We start from the raw sequence: 18511 nt of genomic DNA on the forward strand, positions 1-18511 counted from the left end.
CAACAGTAATCACTGTAACAGAGAGTTTGGTTTGGTAACTCATGTCATGTCAAGTTTTCCGGTATCCCTCCCTACTTTATCCAATTAGGTAAGAGAAGTTCATAAAGAGGCGGCCCTGTCTGCTCACAAACACACAATGACACGGAGAGGAGGGAGGGGATTGCTAACTGCAAAAACGGACAGGAGGTTAGCTACAACGATGACAACACTTACATCCGATTCAAGAGCAATGTCCAAAATGTATCACCAGGCAGACGTCAGAATCAGACAGGCAACAAGAAGGCAAACTTATCCAGGTAAGAGACAGGGACAGTCTGGCAGTCATTGCTGAATAATCTGTTGGTTATTGTTTTATGTTTAGACGATAAAAATGTCAGAAAATTGTGAAAAATGTCCATCATTCTATCCAAAGATTCAAGGATTCTTGTTTTGTCCACAACTCAAATATATTCTATTTACTGTCACCAAGGAGAAAAGAAACGAGAAAATATTCAGATTATCAAAATGCTTAGCTATATAGACCATAGATTTGAAAGAATGAAGCACGACGATGAAACTTGCAGCAACAGGGTTATGAGAGGATGGGACTGTGTGGCTGGGTCTGCAGTGACTGTAGAGATTGTCACAGGGAATAAAAGAAAAAAAAAATGAATTTATAAATGACAGCAGCAGAAGAGAGCCAGATGCTTTTCTAAAACTTTCATAGACCATAAATGGGCCAGAGTGTGTCGAGCTGAATGCACTTTTTTCCTTTTCTCCTGGATGAAACTTCAGGCATCAGACATCAAAGCTTGTTCATGTTAGATGATGGTGTGCTTTATCAAAAATGCATATGGACTCTTCAAATTCGTACATTTACAAGTGTGTCTCTTATCTTGCTTAACTTGTTTCAAACAAGTGTTATGCTGTCGTGACACCTGGGCAAAGTTAGACAATTGCTCTTCCTGTGTCTCCAGCGAGGAAGCACTATATTGGGAGCCCACAGGGAGGACTACAGTGACAGTGACTCCTCCTGACATTGGTGAGAGGTGCAGGAGGCGCCGTGTGACGGTGTGTTGACTCTACACAACACCCGGAGGCCCCAGTACTCCCACTGAAGCATGACGCTGATGGACATTTGGCTAATGGCTGTCAAGATGAGGAAGGAGATGAGGAATCATTGCCAATTAGAGGGCTGTCAATGGCAGCTCCTATTATCACCCGCCAACAGCGCAGCAGTGCACCCGGTGCAACATTGGGTATTCTTGTTTGCTTTGGTTGATGCAGCGTTGTTATTATGGGCAGGTGCGTCAGTGTTGTGTGTTTTGTGCGTGGGCGCCACCAGCAACCTCCCTACTGGTTCTTCCAATAATAGGTAGTGGAGAAATAAGGGCGCCCGAGGGAAGCAGTGTTAACGGCTCGGGCTATATACCATTGTAAAGTACACTGCTTCTGTAACTGTCAGGGATTTTCCGCAAGTATCCCTTACAAACAAACAAGAAATCTCCAAGATATTTTATATTTTATAATTTGGCCATCTCACAGTTGGTGTGTTGCTTGTAGAGCACGTCTCATTGGTTTCTGCCTCTAAAATAAAAAAAAGCCCCAAAATATCTCAGCCTGCTCTCTGCGCAAGGGTCCCCGCCTGGCTTTACTTTTTTTTTTTTTCTTTTTTTTACGACCCAGAGCACCTACAGTTCAACCAAGCGTCAGCCTGATTATGACCATATGGAACTCTGTTGCAGCATGAAAAAAGTCCCCACACCTCCAGTCCCAGGGTAGGTGGGAGGGAGCGCTCACTCTCAGGTGGAAATCTATACCCGCAGGCTGCTTGGCGCTGTGAGAAGTCGGTATTGACAAATGCCTCTTGCTGAATTATGTTTTTTGTTCGGACGCCGCCGCCGAGAAGCGTCCAGAGTTTATTCTGACGAATGAAGGCGCGTTATGATGTTGTTACTCTGTTATTACAGGCACCTCAATAAATCATCTATTATTGGTGTGCAGAACAGAGTGTACAGAATGTGTCAAGCAGCTCAGGATGGAAAAGACAAGGTAGCTGAGGAGAGGGCATGGAGGAGAGAATTGAGACAAAGAAAAAGGCAGGGAGGTTGGGATACTTTGAAAGAATCTAAAATGTCAGAAGAGTAATGAAACTAGACACCGAAGGTCCCAGCAGAGCTAAATGGCTGGTTGCAGTTGAGCACAGACTAATCTTCACCTTAATTACTTGGAGTAAGATGCTCTGGCAGCGATTCAGAGGCTGGTCACCTTGTAATATCCATCCCTTCATATTCTTTTATCGCCCGCTGTTTTTCGGATTGACTCCAGGACGCCTCTTGCATTGCTGAATTAACCTCAGTGCGTGGTGTCGGATGATAATTCCTCCCTTGCTTGTTACCTGCTGCAGTCAGGCTCACGAGTCACAAACATACAGCAAGTGATAAAAAGCTACTTAATGCAGCTTAATGCTGCAGACCAGAAAAAAATCCCCTCAACAGAACACCTTTGCAAACTTAAAATTGGTCAGCCAGGTGCAGCTGCCCAGTTTTTGTGATCTTTTATATAAAGAAATAAGTCACTGGGAAGTGGCATCAACTAAAATAGATAACCAGGTGCCGGCTGACAGTGTTTTATTCAGGAGATGAATGGAAACCTTCCACAGAAAGAGACTCAACAAGGGTGACCTTGTTTTCTACCCCGCAGAGAAAATGGTGATGGCTGCGGTGTCGGACTGACATTCATGCTCGGATCAATAACTCCAAAAATAAAAGACTCAATTCTGGACGTGTCTTTATTGCAAATCAGACAAGGAACTGGAGTGCACTGTGATAAATCCAGTGGGAGCCGTGTGAAAAACAGCAAAGGGATTGAAACTGACTGTACACGGGACATAAATGCTCATCACTCTGCCACTGACCATCTATAACAAAATACTGTTATCTGTCTTTAGCAGTAGTGGAACTTCACTTGAGGATTTACATTTTATGCTACTTTCTACTTCTAAGTCAATACATTTCAGGAGAAAACACTCTGTTTTAAGACTAGAAGTGCCAGAATTAAACTAAAACTGCCTAAGTGGTCATTCAGTCTCATCTTCAGGGGTTGTTACAATCACAGCTCGCCAATGCAAATGTAGGAGATTTCTTTGGTCGCTGTTATTTTTGTTTTCCGAAATTTTCGTCAAGCGGGGACATTCTTGAACTCTCATTGGTCAACAAACACTGATGAATAATACATTAAAGATGAAGGGTCCTTTTGTTTCCTAACTCACACAGGTTGACGGGATTAATAGTTGTTTTTGGCCCTGTCTTTGCAGCTGAATTTATAGTATGCTTGCTCTTGTAGAGCCGCAACGGAAACATAGTTTGTCTTTTAAACGAGGCATTCGGGTCGATATTAGTACAGCAGAAACATTTAAAGCCTCCTGAATCTGCATTACAGGCAAAATGAGGCCATGTTATTACAAGAGCAATAGACATTCCATTAAAGATATTCCTGCTAAAGCTTCACAGTCCTTCATTTATGGTCACTTAATTAGTATTTTTCTTTTTTCCTCTGCCAGATTGAATGTTCCAGTATATCAGAGTACTCAGAGAGGATCATCAAATCCAACCACCTCGACAGTGGTAAGAGCTGCAGCTGTGCCTCTCCTCTGTTCCCTCCTTTTCTGATGACACTGCTTCTTCTGCAGAGAGGGAAGCAACAAGCCTGGTTAGAGTCGTGACAGAGATAGTGAAAGACGAGGGAAAGGGAGGGAAGGCGGGCAGGTATGCATGAAGGCGAGAAGGCGAAGGAGAAGATGGGTGGGCATCTGTGAGTATGGACCTGTGTTAATCATTCCATGCTGCACTGAACCGGCTCATTTGTATTCATTTGCACGAACACGCTCCTGACTTACTTGACTTCAAAGCATATGGGTGATCATAATACTTCTTCTAAAACAAATTTCGCTGACTGTAAATCGACCAAATGGTGGCTCCGTAAACCTCCCTGTCAGCCAGTGTCCTATCTATAAACCTATGAATATCAAGTATGCACCAGTAATTGAGAAGAGAGTTAGCACACTGCTCTGACTTACTTTTCAAACTGTGAATAAGCAGGAAGCAATCACTGGTAGGAGTAACAGGGTTCACATGTCATCATGACAGACGCTCGTATCACCAGGGACACTCTTCAGTAACTTCTTGACGAGGCAGAACAAACAAAGCTGAAATCAGCTAATCCCAGGCAGGGGAAAGATCCACGCCTCCAATGTAAACCCCAGCTGGGCAGATTTCTATAAGAACACTGTGGCTGCCATGTTAGCAAACTAACAAATATTTCACCACTTAGAGTTTTTCTTTCTTTCTTTCTTTTTACTACTTACTTAGTTACTACTTACTTACTACTTACTTACTACTTACTTACTACTAACTTACTACTTACTTACTTACATATTTACTTACCTGCTTTCTTACTTTGCAGTTATCTGCTGCTGCCACAGTATGAGCATTGATGCTGATTTAACATGTTGTTCGTTGCAGTGATTACCATCTTCAAAGGCAAGGTGGAGGAGGTGGAGCTTCCAGTTGAGAAGGTTGACATCATAATATCTGAGTGGATGGGCTACTGTCTCTTCTATGAATCCATGCTAAACACCGTCATCTTTGCCAGGGACAAGTGGCTGGTAATGATGTGTGTGTGTGTGTGTGTGTGTGTGTGTGTGTGTGTGTGTGTGTGTGTGTGTGTGTACACTTGATGTTGTAGTATGTAAGTTTAACCTGCAGCAACATCAGTAAAAAATATCCCTGGGAGAACTGGAAAAACCTTTAACCTCCTTTTTTATCATCAACTATTTTGTTTTTTTATATGATTTATATAATTACAGGTTATTTGCAACATTGTCTCATCATAATGAGGGGTAATAAATAAAAAAAATCAACATAAACGTATACATTTGCTGGCTAACTGCAGAGCTTGTACAACCAATGACATTGTAAGTGAAAAGACAAACCACTTAAAGCATTTTGAATAAAAAGATGGTGTTTGTATGCCACATATGTCGCCCCTCCCCGGTATTGGGTGATTTATTTCAGTCAAACTAGGAAACATATCATCTGATCATAGAAAGTTTTATCACATGAATAAGAATTCTATAAAGTTAGCAGGATTTTTACATTATTACTTTTTCCAAGAATCTTTTGCTGTTTAAAAATGATAGTTGTAGTCATGTAGTCCAGTCTATATTCCAGTCTGCACGCTGAGGGGACAATACCACCACATGGTTTAAACTTGTACTTGGCTGAGGAATGAAAATGTCACCAATTCTGTAATGTAGACCTTTTATAATGTGTTCAGGATGAATTGTGACTTATTCTCTTGCCTCCTCTGTCAAACAGAAACCCGGTGGATTAATGTTTCCTGACCGCGCCTCTCTGTATGTGGTGGCCATTGAGGACAGGCAGTACAAAGACTTCAAAATACATTGTAAGTTCAGTGTGAGAGCTTGTATGTGGGACTGGATGTGTGTATTAGATCTATTAGAAACCCTTTGTAGCTCTTTGTTGGCCATAACCAGGATTATTTCTTTACATTGCAAATGAACTGTGGATGTAGAACACACCACACCTCCATACCTCTGTCTTGTGCTCGCACAGACGTGGGTGCTCTTCAAATGATTTTGAACTTTCTCTCAGGCATAACACTGGGGGCGTTAACTGATATTGTAAGTCAACAGGCCTCTCCATCTGTGTATCATCCCATTCCAAAGCTGTCAGGAGGACTGTGGGCAATGTTTTGCTGCTGGACGCAGAGCATTAGAGTCTGTGTGAAGCCAGCGTCAGAGTCTGTGTGAAGCCAGTGCACAACCCAGATGACAAAAGGCATGCAAACAGAACAATAGCCAAAAGGCCTCCTACTCAGGCTCCCTCGTACATCTGGGAAATTACACAACCGCACTGCACCAGAAAATATCCATGTCATATACAGTGTGAATATTTGCCCGGATACTTCAGTTCAGTCAGCAGCAGTGAGAGGAGTGCATATATTGACCACAAACTCCTTTCTCTTGGGGCACATGGCCCAACATGACCTTACGACTCAGTTTGATGTGGCCTTCAGGAGCACTCCAGTATTCTGAGAGCATCCTGTAGTCATTAGTGCTGCTCTGAGCTGCACGCTGCCTTGGTTAAGTGGGCAGCAGGAAATGCAAATATGGTACATTACAAAAGCCCCGGGGGTTTGTGACCTGTTCATTATCACCAGCTCTCCGACTCACTCAAGCAGCTCTCTTCTTTTGGGTCTTGATAGAGATGTTTGCTCACACACTATCTTAAGGAGCTTAATGAATAATGCATGGCAGGATTCTTCCAAAGCAGTGTACTCAAGGCATGAGGGAAGGTTGTGTTCAAGAGGCTTATGTTTACAAATCATCTACAATTACATTGTGAGTTTCATCCGTCAAAATGAGAACTGTTCAAAAACTCTCAGGTGGCTGGGAAGCCCTTTGAGTAAAGGCCTCTGACACATCAATGTCGGGGCCATTGGTGAGCATCTATGGCAGTAGCTGTTGCGGTGCGTTCCACACCATTGGTACTTGTCACACCTGGTCAATGCCTTTTTGGCCAACAGAATATGTAGAATTGTCACAATACCCTGTCAGTGAGCGGAATTAATCTGATTGGCTGTTCAGTTATCTGAATCAATGCAGAAGAGGAGTATCAGAAAAAGGATGGGAAAGTTCATCGAGCCTTACAGCTTGATTTCCATGATTCCATGATTTTGCAGCAATTTCTTCTTATTTTCCACCTCTGTCTTGCAAGTTCCATTTTTTACTTTTTATCAGACACATTAATGGTTAAAAGTGGCTATATAAGCAAAAGTAGTGACAAAAACCCTATATCATAACAATGGTTAGTATATATCTGAAGTCTTGAGTCTTCCGGTTTCCTTTTTTGAGTGACGAATACAGACCACTGCTACCTGGTGGTACCTGGTAGTATGGAGAGGTATGCCCTTTGATGTAGTTGGCCATTAGCTTTGTTCTTTGTGGTGTGTTCAAGTGCAGAGACTAATGGCCTTTGTCCCCATTACTTCTTCGATGTCTTTGGCGTGTCTGCGCCCCAAGACCCCAACTAGTGATGATTCACACCTGTAGCCCAACTGCTTCTCCTTTAAAACTAAACTGAATCAAAACTTGAAAAGAAGAAACAGAACAGAAAAGAAAATAATGGTAGCACAGTTACTCAATGATGCTTTATTTACCAGGGTGGGAGAACGTGTACGGCTTTGACATGACCTGTATCCGTAATGTGGCCATGAAGGAACCACTGGTGGATGTAGTGGACCCCAAACAGGTGGTGACCAACTCCTGCCTCATCAAGGTGAGTAAAATATTGACAATATTTTTACTGATGGTAAATGATCAATTTATCACAATGCCAGACTAAATGTCAGCTGTAGACCCAGTGCAGTGCAGATAAGAGTTTACATTAGGGAAGTCATTTCGGTCAGTCCACCACTTCGATCCAAACTGAATTATCTCACTACTGTGATGATGCTGACATTTGTGGTTTTGAGTGAAATGTCTTGACAAAACTGGATGGATTGTTAGAGAGTTTGATAGACGCATTCATGTCCCCCTCAGGATGAAAATTTACACAACTTTGGCGTTTGCCTTAAGTTTTACTCTGACAACATCCTTTGATCATGACTCCAAACTGTCGATAATTAAGTTTTTGACAAGATACCATTGACTGTATGACATATGGCTCATGTATGGCCAATACCTGCGCAAAAAAAACAAAACAAGATGGTAGTGGTCATAATGCCAAACTAGAGGCTACAAGACAGTACTCCACAAACTTCACAGTAAATTAACACGTGCAAAACTAATATTCCCATCAGCCACAGCTGCAAGCTACATTGAGTTTATTTATGATTAGCTAATGTTAGCATGCTAACAACCTAACCACGATGGTGAACATAGTTGGGATTACACCTGTTTAGGTCAACATGTTAGCATGTTTGCATGATGTTGTTAGCATTTAGCTCAAAGCAATGTGGTACTGTACTGTATGTGGCACGGCAGCATTACAAAGGCTGCAGGAACCATATGACTAGATTCAGCCTGCCTGCTGTGCTCTATCAATGCCACTGATGGCCAGTGGTCAATTCAACACGTCAAGCCAGCGTCTTGTTATCAGAAGGTTGCTGGTTCAATTCCCTTTGTCTGCATGTTGAAGTGTCCCTGAGCAAGATACTGAACCCCAAACTGCTCCTGATGTGCTGGTCAGCACCTTGCATGGCAGCCGCCATCAGTGTATGAATGTATGTATGAATTACTGTAAGTTGCTTTGGACAAAAGCATCTGCTAAATGCCCTAAATGTAAATGAAAATGTAAATGTAAACAATGATAAACAATCATCTTTGTTGAGGTGCAGAGTTCTCTCTTGACCTTGAAAACATCATTTAGTAGCTGTTCTGGAGCAAATGTCTTGATATTTAGGGTTTACGTGGACAGTCAATTGTCCAATTTTCATTTTATCAGGGCACTTTTCATCTATGGTGGCTTTAAAGCTGAGGTTGAGAGCTCATTTTTGAGAGCAGTTGAGGGAACAGTTTTACCAGAAAAGGTCTACTTAATAGCTTTTCTGGCGCTTTGAGAAAGTTTAGGTCTTTTTATGTGGGGTTGTATGAGGTACTCACCTCCAGTCAGTGTATGACTTGCAGTAGATGAGAGGCAGTGCAGAGCACCGACAGGGAGGCTGAACATTGTACTCCTCAACAGGACCGACAGCAAGACGTATTTTTAGCTACCTCAAAGAAGGTAAACCTAAAGTAAATAAAAGTGTACGCTATATTTTTGGCACTTTACCGTACAACATCTGTATTCCTACACACAAGCCCAGCTCTGCCTGCCCTGCACTGCGTCTCTGACGGCAATGAAAATCACAGAAAATGTTAAAAATATTTTTTTTAGGTGTGCCTACTTTTAGGTTGCTAAAATAGGTCTTGCTGTCGATCCTGTTTAGCAGCACAATGCTCTGCTTCCTTTTCAGTGCTCCACGCTGCTTTTGATCTACTGCAGGTCATACACTGACTGGGGATAACAACCCCACATTAAATGACACAAATTATAACTTTAACATATACATTACAGTGACAACAGGGCAGGATCATGTGATATTATCAAACCTAGCAAAACAGCTGCTAAATGGACCTTTGATCAATTTTGTATATTCCCTATTATTACCAAGGTTTATTGATACTGCACACAGTGTTTCTAATTTTATTCCTAATGCCCACTCACTGTAACGTAATAAGGAGTAATTATACTATGCAATGTCAATACATTACGGCTGTCCCATAGAAAATGCTAGTAAGGTGGCTAATATGGACTATATTATGTAGAGACGCTGCGCTGTTACAGTGGTAAACCACACACGTACATAAATCAGCATTAACTATTTAGTGACATTGATTGATTGCTAAACATATTGTTTGCCATGCTGCGGCTGCTATGAGCACAACCTTGCCGTGTGGCCGTCGTCCTCTCACCGTGTGGATTAGAGGACTCAGGCTGCTGTGCCATGCATGTCAATAGCTGCCTGTCTAGTCCTCCTGATTGTTCTCCTTGTCAGGGTGACCTTATGGCTGCCGTTGATTAGACGTCCCTGCCCCGTCTCACCTCTGTCCTCTTGGAATATTGCTTTTTGATCGCTACTTGACTTCAGCGTCGCTGTCTTCACGCCGCTGATTATCAAGCAGCCAGTTTTCCATTGCTTCAGACAGCCTTTTGTTTTCGATGCATATAAAATATAAACTCAGCAAAGAAATAAGTCATGAAAGTTTAATAAAAATCTCTATGAAGCTGAAGGGAACGCTGCTTGTCTTTGAGTCTTAGAAAAAGGGAAGCCCTACAACAAACAATACTCCGCTGACAAGCTTTATTGTCTTTAAATGGATTACGGAATGGCCTCATTAAAGTTGTATAGCTGAGGAGTTGTACACATAGGACCTCGTGTTATTAAACTGCAGCCTGAAACTTTGGTAGCAACACACAGAGAGGATCATTGCCAAGTATAATCCTGCAGAAAATAATTAATTTAACATTAACAACCTCCATGATAGTGCTCTTAAATGTTTTATTCTGCCTTTAGCGTAATAGCAGGAGGGTAAACATCGCGGTGCATTACATTATATTGCTGTCTTAAACTTTGAAATATGACTTTGAGAAGTTTCTACTGCATGACTCGTGTAAATATCTGGAAAAGGTGTTTATGGGAGTGATTATTTTTTCCGAAGGCAGCGGGGGAATCTGACATCAATATCGCACCGTGTTTATTGCCAACAAACATAAGGCTCATTCCTCCACAGCAAATGTGGCATCTGGCACCAAAGCCAGCAAGCAAGCCGTGCATATTTATTAGCGCCGATGGTACATGAAACGAGATTATCACACCTCTGCCTACATGTTTACCTACAGGGGAAGGTGAGCGCCACCCCGCTCTGTTGCTCAGTCATCAAAGCTAACATGATATGTTGGCGCGGTGCCGTTCAAACGACAGTTAACCAGTTCTCTGAACCAGTGTGGAAGCAGATACCCTGTTAAACTGACGCGAAACCGGGGGACATCTACAGATACGGGGGTTGCCAGCACCGTGCATGTATTAACACCTGGAGCTTGTCAACAGTTACAGCTCCCAAATGACCCCAGGTCCCCTAAGCTTGTCCTACCCACACAAGGGTCACTGGAGGTCTTCTTGGCAGTCATCCGGATCTTGACATCATCCCAGCTGGGTATACTGTGTTTTTGCAGGTAGAAGTTGTACTGTACGTCTTTCATGGCCATGCTTGTTTGGTCTTGTTGATATATATTGCATGTGAAACTAGAATGGCACTTAGTTCATACCTCCGCCAAGGCCCAAAAGCCCCCTTTTATTCAACTCAATAGCTCGAATCACTCTAAACTCTAAACCACATGGACTCATTGACACCAGCCACCTTAATAGGCCAGAGCTTTTTACATCATGATCCAAGCACTATTAACTGAGAAATTAACAAAATGCCTGACCTCGCAGTGTTAAAGGAAGTAAGGAAAAGTTCCTGTAACTGTCCTTTTATCTGGAAGATAAACAACTGACATCAGCTAACTTCTAAGTTCCTTCCCAGTTTTAAAATCTACCTACAAGCAAATCTCAAGTTTTCTGGCAGTTTTTAAGCCAACAAGCTGTTTCCCTTGTTTCAGATAAGCTAACCAGCTGGCGTGTTATTTTCTTAACTAGCTCTTATCAGCAGCAACAGCAAACCTATTCATAGCTGTTTGGTCTACTCCGGTGTAAACACATTCAAAGCAGCTACAAATGTGGAGTACAAATTCCTTATATTTTGGCATTTTGGAATATGATTATTTCAGATTGTACATTTACAACACATAGGGGGGGGGAAGGGGGTGATCAGAGTTGTGTTTATGTGGTCCAGATATTTGAGAGGAGTCTGTCTCTTTACTTCAACAGGAAGTGGACATCTACACGGTGAAGACTGAGGACCTCACGTTTACCTCAGCGTTCTGCTTGCAGATCCAGAGGAACGACTACATCCACGCTCTGGTCACCTACTTCCACATCGAGTTCACCAAGTGTCACAAGAAGACTGGTTTCTCCACCGGTACGCTCCCCCAGACACTCTCTTACTCTGTATACAGCGCAGCCGGGATCATGGTGTATGTGTGGTTGTGTAAGCATATTTAAAGCATTAGCGCTACAGTGATGTATTATAGAGATGGTAATTATAATCTAAAATAATAATTCATCTCCATTTTATCACCAGCCTCCACACAGAGAGATGAGTACAGTTTCAGATTCAATATCACCCTTGAGTCTGCTTAAAGTGCAGCAGAGCGGGAACCCTACTGAGGCTGTGGGTGCTCTCAGTTCCTTTTTAATTTGCCGTCTTCCCTTGATTGCTTCAGCGAGCCCTGTAGACGGCAAATTTGCAATGTAGAAGAAGCATGACCTTCTAGTTCGCAGCGAGGGAAAAATAGAAATGGATGACCTGAACTTGGAATTCAACAGCTCTTACCGCTGATAACAAATGTGCCCCAGCGGATGAAAGCGCGAACCACTAAGCAAGTAAACAAAAAAGTGCGCATCGGGATAGTTTAATATTATGAGAAGATGATCCTTACCGGTTTTATGTTGGTCCTTTAAAGGGGCTCCGTTGAACTTCAGTGTTGTGCTGGAAGCCTAAACAAAAGTAAGCCCCTGTTGCTCTGTTAGCAGAGCAGAGCTGTCCTACACTAAAAGAAATCCACAGTCCAGCAGCATGAAACGCCTCAGACAAATCGTCCACAGGTTTGTATAGGCAACAGAAAGAGACAGTGAAGGTCACGATTTCCACATCTTGTTACAGTCCCCTTACATGTGGCCAATAACAAAGTGATCAATACATGCCATTTGCTACAAATTGTTACATACGCCCCCTTTAGATATGAAAATATGGGTGGCAGCCAGTTCGCTTTATGAAGCTTAACATGAAGACTGGCAGCTAGTGGTTGGAGACTCTCAGACAGAGTTAGATGTTAGCATGATGTCCTAGAACAAAATCTTTAAATATGTGAAGTCCGTGGTAACCACAGACCTTTCAGGCATTTAACCCAAACCCCATTCAAAAAACTCATTGACTTTGAGATGAGGGAACTGGAAGCACAAAAATGCAAACTGATTTCTGTTTTTTTAGGACTCATTACTCCGGCACTGTAGTAAATTACTTAAAAAGTAAAAATTAACTTGTTTTTTTTGTCATGCCAACAGGCACTTAGAGCAATGATAAAACTTTGTGGTGAACTGTGGGTATAACTCAGCATTATTTACTGCAAGGGAGTAACAATGAAGGAAGAAGGGAGGACATTGCCGGGCCCCTTCTATATAAACTGGAACCAAATTTCATTTTATTGGACAGACAGAAAACATCCGCAAGCAGACATTTTATGTGGAACAAATGCTCCCAGGGGCCTGAAATCAAGACCCTCGGTTGAAGGACAGCTTCATTCGGCTCTTGTGGTAATCATGTTGCTGAAATAAAACAGGAGTAACAAGCTCAAAGCACCCCGAAATATACAGCAGTCCATCCGTCAAGCTTATCGCGTTCCATCCAGTTGGTAGCTGCCTTGTAGTAGTATGGGGAGTTTCTGTGTTTAGAAATACCTCCACTCACAGATAAAAGAGCATTTCATCCAAACATGGTCAGTGTTGGGGCTCCGAAGGCACCTTTCACAATAAAAGTCACTGTCTCGTCACTGTAGAGCAGCTCAGATCAGGCTGATTGGTACGATCCAAACAGTTCTGGGTTGGAGAGAATGAACAGTGTCAAAATCTGTGTGTGACTGACCTCTAGTGGTAGTGCCACTGTAATTGAAATAAAACAGTGTAGTAGAATGAATGTGTTGGCCATTTGGTTGTCAAATTAAAGCATCATCAGGACTGGAACAGGAAAAAATATAATAAAGACAAGATGTATCAGGTTATTCCCTAACCTCATCCGTTTCCACCATACCAACCTCTAGTCTTTTGGTTTTTCTGTAAGATTCTCTGTCAAACAAGTTTTTCATTCAGTATTTTCACTTCATCCCTAAGCCAAGGCCTGATATCCATTCCCCATACAGTCCTGCGAGAAGTATCAGTATCAGACACACACAGACTCACAGCCAAGGATTAAACAGCAGGCTGGGGTCAAAGATGACAGCTCATGCCGGTCAGCGGACATGCCCTCTCATCCGGCAAATTAGCATAAGAAACACAGCTAGCTCGTCAGTGTCTTTATTGAACTTTGTCGAAAAAATACTGAGCGGCCAGCCTGTGCAGCAGACATGCTGATTGGCAGGCCCTTTTATCTACGGACTCACAAAGAGCTCATCTATGAAGGCAGAGCTACCACGCTGCACCAGGGCGGCTGGCAGAAAGTCGATCTAAGCGCTACTGACCTCATGAATCACGGCCGGGCGATCAGTGATGGTCAGGGCACTGGGGAGCCTCACATTTATTTTGAGGCTGGTGAGTTGGATTTTTTCTTTATTTCCCACACACACATAGATGAATGTAAGGTAGCACAATAGATACAAATTGGAACTGTGGCGAAAGAAGATTGACTCGAGCGACAGCGGAGGGGTCAAGAATGCACTCATGCATTTCCTCCCTTTCACTTCAGCGCTGTCATCTTGAACTCAAGTGGAGCCGCTGGCTGTTTGTGCACCATCGCTTCACAACAGGATGGACAGGCTCAGTTCCTGTCTCTGCCGCTCTCTGTCCGGTTTGTGTTTGTTCTTCATTAACGTCAGGTAGAGACTGTGTGTCTCTGTTAGCCTCATGATGGACTGACAACATGTCCAGGGTGTCTGTCTGCCTTCTGCCCAGTGTTCTGCTGGAGTACGCATCACATCCTCGGTAATACAGAAAAGGCTTTAGTGGATAGAGATATAACCAATGCATCACTGAAAATGGGATGACATGTTTAATTTAGCCTTACATCTTAGAGCTATAGTTGGTGTGTTTAAAACTTTGTTGGTACAACTTTTGTATCAGCCATCCTTTGTAAAAGTTGAAATTTTAGCTAATGGCTTTATTAAAGGTGCCATATGTAAGTCTTTTGTAAATCTCTCTTGACACATCTGTCGACTTTTACTAATTTTGTGTTTGTGCAAATGAAGTAAATCAAGCACTGATTAAAGGTACAGTGTGTAGGATTAAGTGGCATCTAAACGGCGAGGTTGCAGATTTCAACCAACTGAACACCCCTCGTCTAAGCCTCCCCGACAGTGGTCACTGCGAAAAAGAAGCTAAAGGCTCTCCTTAGAGCTGGTTTATGGTTTGTCCCTCCTCAGCTACTGTAGAAACATTGAGGCACATCATAGCAGTCTCTGTGGAAGACGACCTGTTCCCTCTGTAGATATAAAAAGCTAATTTTAAAGGGTAAGTCCACCAATTTTTTGTGCTTAATATAGGCCCCAGTTTTTTAAAAGCATGTAGAAAAAGGTGATGTCTCTGGTTCTCATGTATTGATTTTACTCAGTTGTTTTGAAACTTTTCAGTGGTATACAATGCCAGTACTAGCCTGCTTTTCAAAACCTGGCTCCTGCACTACTCACAATGCAACTTGGTCAATGACTGAAATCAGTGGAGGCAATTCATCAGAACACCTGCAGCGCCCTCTGGAGCCACAATAACCTTTATACCAAGTTTTCACATATGCTGTGGTTCTCCTCAGGATTTGTAGACACGCATTAATGTGTAAAATAGGTAACAAGACCACCTCAGTTCTTAGTTTCAGGGGGTTATACACCAGTGAAAATATCACTCTGAATGTTTTATTTTCTTTCTTCCCCTAAATATCAATAAATGGTTTATTAACCATGACTAAACTCAGTGGTGAAGACTGATAAAACCCTTCTGACAGGCTGTCTCATTAGAAAGTGGCACCGCTTAGTTACAACATTAAAATAGCTGATGTTCATTTGAAAAGTGTGTGTTTTTCTGTGTGTGTGTTGCAGCACCTGATGCTCCGTACACCCACTGGAAGCAGACCGTGTTTTACCTGGAGGACTACTTGACAGTGCGGAGAGGAGAGGAGATCACCGGCAGCATTGCTATGAAGCCCAACGAGAAAAACGCTGTGAGTATAGTACAGTCTCATTTCCATGTTGTGCAAGTAGCATGTGTAATTATACCTCAGATGGTGGTGGGTGGTGTATTTGGTGTATGTGAAATGATGTCTAGTGGCAATACATATATAATACAAATATGATATAAAGAGTGTCTGGCAGTGAGATTGGAGCCCTTATCCTCTCCGAGAAATGATTCATTTCCTGCGCCTGCTGGCCCACAGCAGATTGTTTCCTCCTCAGTGTTGGATGGCAGTCAGGCTAGCCAGCCGCACTGCAGTGTCTTCCAGACAAACAACAACAGATTCTATTGTTGACCTTGTCAGTATCCTCTCCTCCTCCTCTGGGAGAGAGGAGTGGGACTCGCTCCCTTCTGTTGTCTAACACAAACAGCCTGTGCTTATTTAACATCATGTTTGGTTGCCGGGTCAAATTGAAACCCTGATAGCACTCTCTTTTTTTTTATTGAAGTCTTTCCTCAATCATTCCCCCCCAACCACCCACCCTATATGAAAACCACCTCTCTGAAAACCACCTCTCTTTTCTCTCCCCCCCTCCCGAACCCCGCAGCGTGACTTGGACTTCACCTTCGAGCTGGATTTCAAAGGACAGCTGTGTGAAGCGGCCATTGCCCACGACTACAAGATGCGTTAAGTCCAACCGGTGGGGGGGGGACTTTGGTGCCCCGTTGAGTACAACCCCTGAGCACCAGAGGGAGACAGAGACACTCCCATGACCCCAGACGATATGAGAGGGGCGTAGAGAGAAAGAGAGGAAAAAAACAACAGGCCAAAGACCAAGCAGGGGCGGCCCCACTGACAATATAGCTATTGTCATACAATGAAGGCAGGAAGTTACTGATGCCGACTGTTAAACAATCTTGAATGTAACACTGACGAAAAAGAGGTCAGGAAATATTTTCTAGTCTTGATGAATGTTATTGATCCTCGATGTGCGTATACGTGCGATGGAGTGGTGTACCTGTGTGTTTCTGCTCAGTATTTGTTTTCCACAGTAACCTGAAGGTTCTGGAAGGTTAGAGCACATTGAATTTATTATCGTATCGTCCATACTCTGCTATAGGTAGCCGATTGATTTTAAGGTGTAATTTTTATGTCATAGTACTGTACTGTAGGGGAATGATTAACAGAGAGGTGTTTTAATTCATAGCTGTATCAATTTAGCTTTGTCGGAGAAAAACAGCCAAGGACAAACCTGCGTAGGTGCGTGTGTGTGTGTAACGTGAAAGGTGACACGTGTTTGCATCGTCGGTGTACTAGTAGATTCCTGTGAGTGTGTAATAGAAGGTGTCGGAGCTTGTGCTGTTTTGCCCGGACTCCAGATGTGTTTGTGATGTTGACATGCCAATAACATGCCCTCCCCATCCTCAATGCCTTGACCAAGTGCCGAAGTGTATCTAGTTTTTCTTTTTCCGCACTGCTGCATTCAGCTTTTTTCAGTGGTTTCATGTATAGACGCTAGCTACTCTGCTTCTTTAGTCTACATGTGGACATGGTCTCCATCAAGCGCTCTAACTCAACATAGCCCTAGCAACGAGCTCCGATGACAGATAACAAAGACGTAGTCAATAAAAAGTGAGAGTGCTTGATGATCTGCACTTGGTTTGAACCTAATTACATGAAGAATCATGTTCCATGCAGCATGCATACAGGTTTCATGAGTACTATCACACGGTGTGATACCAGAGTTTACAGACTGTATCTCAGTCTAAAACTAACGTGCACAGTGGACACACTGCAGTGTGTTGACGCCAATGAAAAGGATCTTTTCACTTCACCTGTGCTCTTACTAAGGTCAATGCCAAGGTGCCCACTAACGGGTTTTCTTAAGACAAGATGTGGATCTTGGCAAAGGCTACCTTGACTAAAACCTCACATTAAAGGAGATCTATTATGCTTTTACTTTTTTTCCTTCCTTTAGTTAGTGTTTTTGTTCTTGTGCACGTAAAAGAGGTCTAAGTCCGCACCAACAGAAACTCCTCTCTCCCACAGAAAACACTGCTCCTGAAATGCCTCGTCAGTAGTCCCGCCTTTAATTCTGATACTTACTAGTTTGGCACGTACAAATGGAATTACAGGGGCTAAAACGGGCGTTTCAGACAGAGGGGGAGTACGGAACTGCAGCACTGGACAGAATGAGGAAACAGATGTGTTTTTTGAGCACTACAGCATGTAAACCTGTACTACTAGTAACTCAAAAATCTATTAAGAACCTGCAAAATCTCTTTTAATGTTCCTCAAATATCCACTTAGAGAATAATAGCACATACAAGTTTTTCCTATGAAGACATTTGGTGATATATTATCCGTCCCAGCTTGTGTTCTATGATCGTGTCCAGTTCAGAGACAGCCAACAACCAGCCTCAATTCCCTCGTCTTATGTATTATACTAAGGCCTGAATGAATCTTTGCAGGGCTGTAACCAAAATATACAGTGCAAGCGCTTGTGAGAAATGGAGGAACCTAGTTAGTTTATAAAGACTGCATTAATGCTACTAACAATCAACAAGTGCAGTATCAAACTATGTGCTGCCTTCTCAGAGCACAGATCCTCTGATCCTGTGCGTTAGTACAGAGAGCTGACTGGTACAAATAAGCAATACAATATGAGTCACTAATGCTAATGATCAATTACACTTGATAGGTTATTTATTTATTAACATGTTTAAGGAAAACTTATGTCTGATGAAAACTTGGCTGCTCAGAGCACACAGACATGGTTTGACATCTAGTTTATTAGTCATACAAATTCTGATAAATTGGCATGTTAGTTCCAAATGTATTACTATCTTATGGAGAAATATATTGAATATGTTGTTTCACATATTGTCATGTCTGCCTCAAAACTGAATAAACAGCAATGTCCAAACTCTTCCA

At 42.6% G+C, this 18511-nt stretch overlaps 1 protein-coding gene across 1 annotated transcript in view; it reads left to right on the forward strand.

The window, feature by feature from the left end:
• The window catches only part of LOC115586718 (protein arginine N-methyltransferase 8-B), a 28171-nt gene extending 9663 nt beyond the window's left edge, over positions 1 to 18508 (forward strand). Inside the window, exons 4-10 of the mRNA XM_030426002.1 lie at positions 3542 to 3605; positions 4503 to 4645; positions 5358 to 5445; positions 7225 to 7340; positions 11476 to 11626; positions 15504 to 15625; positions 16185 to 18508. Coding sequence (XP_030281862.1) covers positions 3542 to 3605; positions 4503 to 4645; positions 5358 to 5445; positions 7225 to 7340; positions 11476 to 11626; positions 15504 to 15625; positions 16185 to 16268 — 768 coding nt within the window. The 3' untranslated portion in view covers positions 16269 to 18508. The remainder of the gene's footprint in view (positions 1 to 3541; positions 3606 to 4502; positions 4646 to 5357; positions 5446 to 7224; positions 7341 to 11475; positions 11627 to 15503; positions 15626 to 16184) is intronic.
• The last annotated feature ends 3 nt before the right edge of the window (positions 18509 to 18511 follow it).

The sequence above is a fragment of the Sparus aurata genome, chromosome 8 (assembly GCF_900880675.1).
Source record: "Sparus aurata chromosome 8, fSpaAur1.1, whole genome shotgun sequence".
NCBI lineage: Eukaryota > Metazoa > Chordata > Actinopteri > Spariformes > Sparidae > Sparus > Sparus aurata.